At 51.7% G+C, this 12038-nt stretch overlaps 1 protein-coding gene across 1 annotated transcript in view; it reads right to left on the reverse strand.

Annotated features, from left to right (window-relative positions):
• Window positions 1–212: 212 nt before the first annotated feature.
• ASTN2 (astrotactin 2) overlaps window positions 213–12038 on the reverse strand; it is a gene marked incomplete at its 5' end in the record, with an annotated part of 312614 nt that continues 300788 nt past the window's right edge. The window contains 3 exons of the mRNA XM_082067996.1: window positions 213–462; window positions 7255–7438; window positions 8614–8714. Coding sequence (XP_081924122.1) covers window positions 225–462; window positions 7255–7438; window positions 8614–8714 — 523 coding nt within the window. The 3' untranslated portion in view covers window positions 213–224. The remainder of the gene's footprint in view (window positions 463–7254; window positions 7439–8613; window positions 8715–12038) is intronic.

A 12038-nucleotide genomic window follows, 5' to 3' on the forward strand; every position in this document is an offset into this window, starting at 1 on the left:
TCTTGAAAAATTAAAAAAAAAAAAAGGAAAAGAAATTTAAGTCCAACTTGCTGATTTCTTATTTCTCTGCCGTCTGCATGAGAAAGTCCTGTTTGGCCTCGCTGTCCCCTTCCACCCCCTCCGAACACTCCCGACCCCGAACCCCACCAGCCACTCAGCACATCACGAGTCCTCGACTCCTCGGAGTCCCTTGGCCTCCCGCAGCTCCAGGCCTGCACCTTCCCTCACCGCCCCTTGGACTCCCCGTACATGTTGCGCAGCATGGAGACCATCTTCTCTTCGCACGTTACTTTGGTGTCCTTTAGGATGCTGTACCAGACCATGCCGGGCGGCCGGACCTCTTCGCTGCGGCAGAACAAGTAGGGCATGGTCTCGGTGCGGCTCTGGATGTAGGCACTGCGTAGCAGGGTGGAGCAGTGGCTGCTGACCTTCTCCAGCCTCCTGAGGATCAGGTGTGCCTTCCTGGAGTGGACAGACAGACATAGAGACAGAGCAGGGTGGGCAATGCAAAGAGGAGACTAGGAACCAGGACTTCTGGGTTCCACCACCAGCTCTGTCTCGTGACAAGAATGAACGCGACCTAAGACATTGTCCTTCCTGTTTCACATGGAGAGAAACTGTTTTGCCCAAACATTCTGGGTGTAGATACTGATTGTCCCCCTGTACTGGGCACTGATGAGGATGTGCCTCAAATCCTGGGATCAGTTTTGGGCTTCTCATGGGAAGAAAGCCCTTGAGGTGCTGGAGCAGGCTGAGAGAAGGGAACGGAGCTGGTGAGGGGCTGGAGCACAAGTGTGATGGGAGCGGCTGAGGGACCTGGGGGGTTCAGCTGGAGAACAGGAGCTGAGGGGAGACCTTCTGATCTCTGACCTGCCTGAAAGGAGCTTGGAGCCAGGGGGGTCGGGCTCTGCTCCCCAGGAACAAGCGCCAGGAGCAGAGGAAACGGCCTCAAGTTGCGCCAGGGGAGGCTGAGGTTGGATCTAGGGAACAATTTCTTCCCCAAAGGGCTGTGGGGCATTGGAACAGGCTGCCCAGGGCAGTGCTGGAGTCACCATCCCTGAAGGGGTTGGACAGACACGGAGATGAGGTTCTCAGGGACATGGGGTAGTGCCAGGGGTGGGTTATTGTTGGACTTGACGATCCTGCAGGTCTCTTCAACCAAAGTGAGTCTGTGAACCTATACTATCTCATGGCACCAGGTCAAGGGGGCTGGAGGGACTTCAGGTCTGACCCATTAGAGCAGCTCGGGTGCCCTGGGGACACTGTTTGCCTCTGGCTGGATGGTCATCATCACCACCATGTGCTCCTGGCAGGCTCCAGCACACACGCTTGCCCCTCCCACACCGTGGTGAGACCCCCAGCACCCCACGGCTCCCAACTGATGAGCCCAGCCCTCCCTATCCTGTTTTCCCAAGTCTCCAGGAGGCAAATGGCCCAAAAGGACTGACACTAGAAGAGAGAGGAATAAAAGCACAACACATTAAGACAAAACAAAATAAACCCATAAGAAACCGAGAATCCCCTCATGGGAGTCTGCAAAGTGCTAAATCAAACAAAGGGAGGGGAAAAGGGTTTACTTCAGTGGTCTGAAAGTCTCAAGATCACAGATTATTTCTTCTCCCTCCGGTGTCAGAGGAAAGCTCTGGATACAGGGCTCAGGGATTTCACAGTTCCTACAGGAATGTAAATTCCCGATAATGATATGTCAGGGGCAGCGCCGTCAGTCCGAAAGGCATAAACATGGGGATTATGTGATGATGAGAGCTGAGCAGTGCTGCAGCCTGGGCTGGGAGCTCCCATCGGGGGGAGCATCGGGAGACCGATACGGCCGCAAACCCGCAGGCACCCCAGGGACGGGACATCGGGGATGGGACAACAGGGACAGGCTGGCCAGAGCCACCCCAGTGCCAGAGCAGAGGGCAGAGACAGCAGCAAGATGACATCCTGGCATCACCAGCAGCTGCAGAGCTCTTGCTCCGGAGCGGGAAGGTGGAAGAGCAAAAGGAGGTGGCCCTTCTTGGACAGCACTAAGTGGTACCCATGTATCGATTTAATCTATAAAGAAAAGCTTGACTAGGCAATTCGAGCCTCCTTAGCTGTACACACACGTATAATGATGACATCCTGGGCTGAGCTGTGCCCAGCTCTGACAGAACACCTCTGCTCATGCAACTCTCCATGGCAGCCACCCGACCTTCTACAGCATCTAGTGCTTCCACCGCATGTCTAGACCAGACACACTGCCAAGAACAGGTCCTGCGCTGCTGGACGCCTGCAGCTGAAAGGTTATGAAATTCCACAATGGCATTAGATGCTTTCAGTAAAGACTGATTGATTAAAGCTAAGCTCAGCACCAAATCAAAGGCTGTAATGACTGTCACTACAGTTAACAAGCTTCAGCAAATCACAGTCACTGGTGCTGGATGGGACCAAAAGTGCCATTTCCTTGCTGGGATGAACCTGCCCTCATGAGTATCTGTCTAACCTGTCCTTAGAGCCAAGAGCTGGCTTTCAGTGCTCACCCAGCCTAATGCTGAGAAACGGTTCCTTAACATCAGTGCTGATTCTCCCCTTTATTTTTCAGGGAAGACTGAGCAAGCGCAGGTTCCACAGTCAGCTCACGGGATGGACTTTTATGTGAGCTGAGAGTGCCTGGGAGGAGAGCGTTTAGCCAGAATACCCTCCTCCTCAAAAATGATAGCTATCATCTCTCTGAGGCCACAGCTACACAGTCACTTTTATTTATCATAAATCACCTCTACTGCAAAAAGCAGATATTGTCCCTTCCACAGCTTCTCCGTGGCCATTTCCTTGTGCTGCTACAGGTGTCTGTGGGGCTGAATGCTAGGCTGACATGGCGAAGTTGTCCATTTGAAGGCCAACCAAGCAACCCCATGGATTTTCCTCCAGATTGGTTCCACTCCAGCTGGCCACAAGGCCTTTCTTAGTCACAACAAGAGGGGAGTGACAACAAGTGGCCATGGCCACCCCTCGAGCAAACCCCAGCGATGGGTAATCATGATTTGGCCTTAACATAAGGAAAGGAATCCCCAGCACACACCTAAACATCTGCTAGCCAAGTTCTTCTCTTCCTCTCCTCCTTTCTCACCACTTCACCTTTCTTCTCCCCTCCATAGCTTCATTTTCTTCACCCACCTCTCACTTCTCCCTTCCACAATGTGCTCATTCCTTTGCCTCCATCTCCCTTGTCCTTCTCTGCCTTCCCATTCTCATTACTTTCTCCACCATACTTGCATGATCGTCTGGATTTTGCTAAAAATCATCACATTGTCGTTGCTTCTTGATCCATACTCAGGTCTCATCCAGGCCAAAATTCCTATGTGTGAGGAGCAGCTCGAGGAGACAACCCATCCAGACCTGCTGATGTGCTCCTTGTGGAGCTGGTCCCCACACATCTGGTGCATGTACAGCTGTGCTTGATGCAGTCGGTCCCAGGAAAAATATCGATGTTGAAGGGTGGGATGCAGCACACGATGGGTTGGCCCTACGAAGATGCTGAAAACACGCTGCACTGTGGTCAAGGAGGAGACAGCGTGATGGGGAGGGAGGGAATCAGGCCCCTCGCTTTTGGTGTCTGGTGCCAAAGCCCCAGTTTTGATGGGTTTCACTGCTTTGAGTCATTTATTTTAGTGGGGTAATGAAGTCATGTGTAAATGTTAGATTTAGCTTTCAGCTGTCAGCTGTTTCTTCTTTGAAAAAATAAGGAAAAAGAGAGACAGAGAGGGGGAGGGGAGGGGTGAGAAAGAGAGAGAGGCTTTCTGGTGAAGGCTGGGTAATAAATTACAGGAGCAGTTCTTGGGCTGCCAATTTAACACCATAAATCAAGCCCTGGGTATTACCCAAGTGCTCCCTGCGGAGGGCTGTCGGGTCAGAACGACCACCTTTTCAAATACTGGAAATGAAATCTTCCTAAATGCTGACCAACCTCATCCCTGCCAGAAATGGTAATTTATTGCCTTATTAAAGGGCAGGAATTGGGAGAGGACGGCAGGGGAGCGAGCAAGGGGGGCGACTCTCATGGCTGCCTGTGGCCAGACCCCGAGCTCTCAGCTCCCAAAGGGATGAAGCAAACCTCCTCCTCCTCACCCCACAGCCTGGAGAGGGGTTGCCCCCACACTGGCGTGAGCCCCCACACTGGACCCGTGCCCACCACAGGGGCTGTTGTTTTAAGTTGGCGCCAGCCAGGGACCGATTCTGATCTCCACTTAAGTGATGGATTTAAGAGGTCACAGCCATAGTCATAAATGATGGAGAGGGGGATTTAAAAATAGTGACGGCTCTACGCGCCTGCTTCCCACTGCGGTACCTCACGGTGTGGTGGGGGAATGGAAAGGGGAGGGGTGGCTGCTGCCAGGGCACTTTGCAAGGGCTTGTGTGTCGACTGGTGGCCCCAGGGTGAGGGAGTGAGGTGCAGTGATTGCGCAGGGGACAGAGCACCGAGGTCCCTGGTTGCCAGCCCCAGATCTGCAAGGATGTGCCAAAGAGCAGGAGACATTACCTCCTGCTCTGCCCAGCCCTGGGGGTGCTGCCACAGGGACATTTGTCCCCTAGATGCACAGGGGACAGCGATTACTCACCCTGATGGCTGATGTGGGTTGAGAGCACATCCAGAGCCAGCAAAACAGTGCCCTATCTCACTTGGGAGGAAGGTGGTGAAGGAGAATGAACCAGCACGAAGAAGCAAAGAAGAAATTATACCTGAGCTGGAGGGATGAGATTCCCAGGACTGGTGCAGGGAGAGAATGGCTGCCTGGCTGCTGTGTTCCCATATGGGGTGATTTTGTCATAAATTCAGATTTTTCCACTCTACTGAGAACTGACCTGGGTCTGTCAGACCCTCGTCTGAGAGGACAATGAGTCCGGGACTCGATGGCCTCTTATCACAGCCTCCCATCAGTACATTGCATTCCCCCTCGGTACCAGAAGGCAGCTGCTCTGGAGATGCTCTCCGTCTCCCGCGGCTGTCCCGGCCCCCTGCCTGGGCAACTGGCTCGAGCAAAGGAGAGGCTGCAAGCCCTGGGCTGCTGCCACGTCCTGACCCCACTGCTGCTGGTACCCACAAGTAGGGGCACGGAAAGATTTTAACTTCATTATTCATCCCGCCTTCTTCTAAAAGCCAGGCTCTGTTTGTAGTGGTCATAAGAATTGTCCTAAAAATACAGTAAGAGAAAAAAATAGAGAAATCTCCCCGTCGCTGTGTCAGGAAGCATTCTTGCTGCACAGATCCAAAGGTCTGAATGTACAGTAGCGTTAAACCTTCACTGGTTTAGACAGATTCTTCTGTTTTGTTGGAACGAATTGACTCCGTGAGATTCGCTTGGTGTCTGTAAGAGGAATGGGGGGTGCAGGAAAGGGGTTGTTGTTGCTAAAGGAGACTTGCAGAATGAGGCACAGCCAGGTGCCAAGATGCTGCTGACCACAGAAAGTCCTGGTTTGGGGCCACCTATGAGCTAAGTTTTTAACGTCTTCTTAATGTAAACCGTCTGGTTGGGACATCTGGCTGTCAGTGTGTCTTCTCGCAAGCAGCTGTTTGCAGTAACCTGTGGCTTTCATGGAAACTGGGCTCACGAGGACTCCAGTGTGATGTATTTATTACACGGAGGCAATCAACTTCCCTCTTGTCGCTCAGTTTTATGAGCGAACATTTACTGCGAATCTGAGGCTCATCTGATAAACATTTCAAGGTACGAAAATGAACGTCCCCCTGGGAAGGAGAACAGTCCGTCAATTAAAATCGTGTTACGAGATGGCCTCCCCTGGCACTGCCTGACTCTGCTGCTACGTCAGAGCCTCCGTTCCTGTCCAAGCTCCCTGCGAAGCCGGGCTGGACGCAGAGCTTCGCTCTCGTCGAGAGCCTGGCACCGGCTGCCACTGCATTTAGAGATGCTTCCCCTTGGCTGCAAGCCACGTAATTCTCAAGTATAGAACAGGGGCACACGAGCACTTCTAGGAGCTCATCTGGCTCGGCGAGGATGGCAGACAGCAGCCGAATCGACTGCTGACTCCAGATGTAGCTTGGTGTAGTTGGGCAATTTAAATGTCACCTTGCAAACCTCACTGCTCGCTGCAGGTATCAGGTTAGAGAGCATCCTTCAATAAGTGTGTTGGATCTCAAGTAATGGAGGAAATAAGGATGTGTAAGAGGAGGGTGATGGTTCCCAGGGATTTAGAGAGAGAGAAGCAATCGAAAAGGACAAACAAGTCTGCAGTGTCTTCAAAGAGGGAGGAAGGATGAGAGTGGCTCTGTGCCGGAGGCGAAGGAACTACCAGAGAAACTATGACCAGGGGTATCTCTGTAGGAGGACAAGCCCCAGGCCAGCCTAGATTTCTGTCCAGGAGGGGCATAAAGTGTTGTGAGGAGCTCTCATGCTGGTATTATGGACAGATCCTCAGTCACAACCATCAAATAGACAGAAGCTGGGGGAGAGAAGGACAATCTTTTCCAGTTACTCATGGACTACAGGACCCTGTTCTCCACCTTCCTCTGCTCCAACTTCCCGGAGAACATGTTAGAGGAGGACACTGGATGAACTATGTCTCTACAAGCTTCAAAACAGGTCAAGGCTTTTTGAATCCTGTAAGAGATCTCAAGATATCTTGATGGATATGGCTACTTCTGAGCTTTTCAGGCTGTGTCCCCAGGGGCTGGGACATTGCCAGCCCCCTGGATACAACGCAGCCCATTAATTTGTGACCTCTTAAGAGTCTTCCCACCCCTCTGGCTGTACATTGGGGGTTTGCAAATGCAGTCCTTCCGGAGAAGTTGTTCGTTGTACTCCCAGGAACAATCCTCTCCCAGCCCTCCCCAGAGCATGAAATGTATAGTAAAGAGAAAATATTTGTAGCATAAAGCTGTATATAAGTAGCAGATAAGGTGCTGTGCATTCACAGGCATCCTTCACTACATCCCAGACCTAATTTACACCCTTTGCCCCTCACCCCCCACCTTTTCCAACACACTCAGCTCATCCGCAGCATCACCCACGTGGTTCACCCTGGTTGCTAGATGCCCGTTCATCCAAAGTCCACCCAGCTGCTAGACATCCCATCAAGCATTCATCAAAAGACTGAGCAGGACCTGGTGGTCCTGGGGGACGGCAGGACAGCTTGGTGACCACCAAAAGGGGATTTATCTCAGTGACAAGAAGGCAATGGGGTTCACTCCCACGTTTGCCAAGCAGAGGGGTGGCTCCGGGTGGTGGGGCAGGGGGGATGTGGGGAAGGGACAGGTACCTGGGGCCCAGCTCGTCCTCACTGCGCCAGACGAAGTCTCCAAACTTCTCATAGTGTGAGTTGTAGTGGTGCTGGACGCGGAAGAGCATGGAAGCGGAGACCTCCATCAGCGTGTTATAGGCCGTCTGCTGCTCCTTCCCACTGGTGTAGCCGTTGTAGAGGTTGTAGATTTTGTCAGCTATCTCTGGAAAGGATCAAGGGATGGGATTAATGAAGAGCCAGAAGGTGCTAATGCAGGAGGAGGAGGAGCAAAGCCCTTGGCAGGGCTGGCAGGAGCGGCAGGACGGCTGCCAGTCCCTCGGGGCTGCCTGGCGCTGGGTTTGGTGACCTGGGGAGCGTTTAGTGATTCCGCAGCAACACTCCATGAGGGAACGGGAGGAGGAGAGGAGGGGGCTGCCAGCACTGGGGGACGCCGCCTTATTCTCCCAGGTAGGGCAGGCAAGCTCTTCCCTAAGTCACCAAAACAAAAGCAATTGCACAGCTATGATGCTAAAGGGTCAGAAGAATATAACATTGTTGATAACAAAATGGTGCTTGAGCCAGAAATACAGCACATGTCGCTGTGGGTATCGACTAGAGCAGCTCAGAGGTATTAAACAAGGGTGTGCAACCTCTGCTGTAGAAAAGTATCTCTCTTTGGAAACAAAAAAAATTAAAATCCCATTTCCTTCCTTTTTTTTCTAGTCTGACACTTGCTCATTTTTCCTGGGAATGCTAAGCAATAACATGAAACAAAGCATTAATGAAAACTTTATTCGGCGTGCTTTCCAAAACAGAAGGCAAACAAGAAAGAAAACATGTAACTTGCCTTTCATTGAGAGGAATATTTTTAAATTTAAAAGCAGCAAGGCACTCTGGGCGTGAGAACAAATGGCATGGGTTTCAAAACTGGAACATGCCAATGTGCAGAAGTGGTTGGGTGTTTCTGTTTCAGAACCAAAGCATCTGCCACCAGCATCACTTTAAACACCCGGAGCCGACAGTGTCCCACACGGCTCGCTGATCAGCACAGCCAGGGCTGCTTCTCTCGCTTCTGCAAGAAGAAATCGCTCTTTTGCCAAAGGATGTGTGCAAAACACAAGTTATCGGCTCTCAACAGCTTTGTGTGGGGATGGATGCACATGGAAGGACCACAGGAGCCACCAGCTCCCCAATCAAGGGGACTTTACCACTGGACACTCTTGCAATTTGTCACCCCTCCCCAGATTAATGCCCCTGTGCCCATGGGTGAATTTACAGGAGCCTTCACATGGTGAGAGGATGGACTGGAGGGGCTTGCAGGAGTACAATGAATATACGAAAAGCAAAATTAGCAGGAAATGTCTTCTGCTGTGGAAAACTAGGTGCCTGAACACTGACCTTCAGCCTTGCTGTCATCTACCAGCGGGCAGGCTGTCCGCAGGGTGACCGTGCTCAGCTCCGAGTGTCTCCCTCGCGTATCCACCGCGTAGAGGGTAAATCTGGAAGGCAGGAAGGAAAAGGAAAAGAATGTCTTTATCCCTGAGTCCCACACCGCCAGGTTGTTATGGGAACCGGCCTTCACCGGGGAAAGGAAAAATGCGGTCCAGGCTGCTATCAGTCAGTGCTGGCATCTCAAGGAGATGTGAGATGATCTCAGGCTTAGGAGAGCACCAGGGGAAGGGGCTGGGGGACACTGTGTCCCCGTCCTGCGTCTCCTCCCGCTGGGAGCCCTGCGGGGCTGCATCCTGCAGCTGCCTGCCTGCAAAAGGATGCCAACATCCCCGGAGTTCTTTGCCAGGCACCAATGCAAACCTTTAATGCTGTGGTGTTTGCAAGCCAGGCTGCTCTCTGGCCCTCCTGAGAGTGAAGCAGTAATTCCTGCTGTAAGCGGGCTCCGTGCTGACAAGTGACAGCTTGTACAAGTCCTGCGAACGGCCCTTGAGGTTGTTTTCTCCCTCATTTCCTCACCAGGGTGGGGTTGGTAAAAGGGTGGGAATGATAATTTCACACTTGAAGCTAATGGAGAGCATCTGACAATAAAATATGGCTGGACGAAGCATTGAATAAACAGGCTGTGGCTGCATGGGATGTCCCAGGATGCTGAGCTCAAAGTCCTGGTCAGAATGTCAAAGCTCCAAAATGAGAATGTTTCTTCGCAGCAGGGGTGACAATCTTCCATTCACCCTCCCAAAAGGCATCAGTTTGTATTTATTCACTCGGAGCCAGGCACGGAAATTCGAGCTGGCTTTGACAAAGTGCAGGAGCTGGCTTGTACCCCTTGGAGGTCTGAGATGGCGGGTGGTGGGGTGCCCAGCTCCTGAGAAATAACACAGCCCTGCTCCTTATTGTAAGGTAAAACCGAGCAGCTCTTGCAAGGGAGCGCAAAGAGTACCATAAAAGCAGCTGAAGCTTAAACGGGATTGAGACCTGAGGTGTGTTTACTTAAGGAATGGTCCTAACTCCTCAGCATCTCTTCCAGGGGACAGGAGCAATTCCTCCCTTTTCCTCACCCCCCACACAAGCACCGCCAGCCCCCTCTCTGCTCCCCGCGGGCCCTGCACACCCCACACGCGGCTGATAAGAGCTGACATTTGCACGGTAGCAATTCCCAGCACAGGACATATTCTCTCTGAGCAATTAGCACTAGCTCCTTAACAATACTTGCTGTCTGAAAGGACGCCAGAAGACTGCCACGGAACCCACTGGTGTGCAGGGACAACTCCCATTTTCACAAAGTTGGGCCATGCAGGGGATGCACATGCTGAGCTCACCCAAGGGGATGCTATTTAATTCTTTGGCATGACATCATTTTCCTTAATTTACAAGGAATGTTGCTCAGAGTGGGAGCATCTCAGGAAGGATGTCCGCAACTGTGCAACTTCACAAGTACCACACACAGGCTGTTCTCCCGCTATAATTAAGGGACAGCAACAGAGCAATAGGGTAATATTGAATTCAGGGCAGGAGTGTAACTGCAGGGCTTTGCATCCCATCCCAGAGGTGCCACCATCCTTCCTCTTCTCTTCAGCAAATGAGGGGTTCACAATGAGTAGAATCACAGAACAGTTTGGGTTGCAGGGACCTCCAAAGCTCCCCGCAGTGTCCCCCCTGCCATGAGCAGGGACATCTTCACCAGCTCAGGTTGCTCAGAGCCCCGTCCAGCCTGGCCTGGGATGTCTCCAGGGATGGTTCATCCACCACCTCTCTGGCCAACCTGGGCCAGGCTCTCACCACCCTCAGGGCCAACAATTTTCTTACTGTGTACAAGCAGTAAGAGGGATTAACGAGCAGGTTACTGCTGCGAGCTGGTCTCCATCCCGATCCTGGGGTCACTCGCTGAGCCACGGAGCTTGTGTTGTGTTTTCTTTCTCAAAAGGCTGAGCACAGCTAATGTGTAACCTCTGCTCTGCCTGTAGCGGCTCAGTCAGGGAGGCTCCATTAGCTCTCAGGCAATCAGTGCCAGAGCACTTTCCTTGAAAACCAGCAGACTTTTATCAAAACATAATTGTAATATTCGGCAATTAGTGCCCACATCACCTATCCCATTGCCAGTGGGGTCAGGAGGGAGCAGCTCTGCTTGGCAGGGCGGTAAAACACATCCTGCCCTTGGGGTGATATTGAAGACCTGCAGCAGCCCTTTGACTGCACTCTTCCCCTCTGCCCAGCATGCACAGAAACAAAGTCACTCAGCTGCCAAGAGCAAGAGCATCTGTACTGGTCAGGCCTGGGTTAAAAAACGTATATCAACAAACAAGCCCTTCATTTCATCACTTTTTCAGATGATATAAAGAAAAAAAAAAACCACCATGTAAATGGAAAAACATCAGAATCAAAGAGATTTTGATCTGGTCAAAAATTCCTTTTTTGAGAAAAGAAATACAGTTGTTTTACCTCACCTGAAACCAGTTCTCTTTCAAGAACCTCAGAGGAAAAGTTCTGCATTTCCATTCACTCTGAATGAGATGTTTTGGAATCAGCGCTAATAAATTGAGCTCTGGTGGAAGCTGGCAGCCCCGGCAGCGCGCAGCCCTCTGCACCTCTCCAGCTCCTTCCAGAGAGGGATCTCAGAAGGTTTTAACATTAATTGCGGTCCAAAAGATCACCCTGAAGCACAGCAGTATTAATAGCTCTGTTTTATCGATGGTAAACAAAGACATATGGGGTGAAGCATTGTGCCCCAGAGAGGCTCAGTGACATGAACGGTTTGGAAACTCGGGAGATGATGTTTCCAGTCTTATTCTCAAACCACTTGACCATCCAGCCTCTCTGCCGCAAAACACTTTTACAGCCAGTTAATGGCACAGCGCAGAGTGCTGGGGTTTATTCTTTTTCTTTTGTTCCGGGAAACAGACAATTAAGAGAAGAGCGTGTGAAGATCTGCGTCTCAGTGTAAACCGGCATTAAGAGGCTGATCTTGCTTGTTGCACCTACAACTCCACCAGATGCAGGCAAGGAGCCACCGGCAGGGACAGGACCAGCTTGAGACCCAACAGGGCACGGAGCGGGACTACGGGAGGGATGGGGATGTCTGCACGGCAAATAAGGGGAAAACTGAAGCCAACACGACTGAGGGATGGAGCTACAGGAGGCCATGGCAGGCTGCAGTCCAGCTCTACAACACGCCGTGGAGATCTTCCTGCCATACCTACGTACAGCGTCTTGGGACAAGGACGAGAGCAGGCAGCATCCCCACTGACGATGATGGAACTGCACATGATTATGCCAACTCTGATAATTTGTGAAAAAAGAAAAAGAAAAGAGGCCGAAGCGTGGTTCTGAAGTGTTTTGCCCAAGGCAGAAGATGTCTGGGGTGAAGTCAAAGC

This window comes from Streptopelia decaocto (genome assembly GCF_964273445.1).
Source record: "Streptopelia decaocto genome assembly, chromosome: 17".
NCBI classification, from domain to species: domain Eukaryota; kingdom Metazoa; phylum Chordata; class Aves; order Columbiformes; family Columbidae; genus Streptopelia; species Streptopelia decaocto.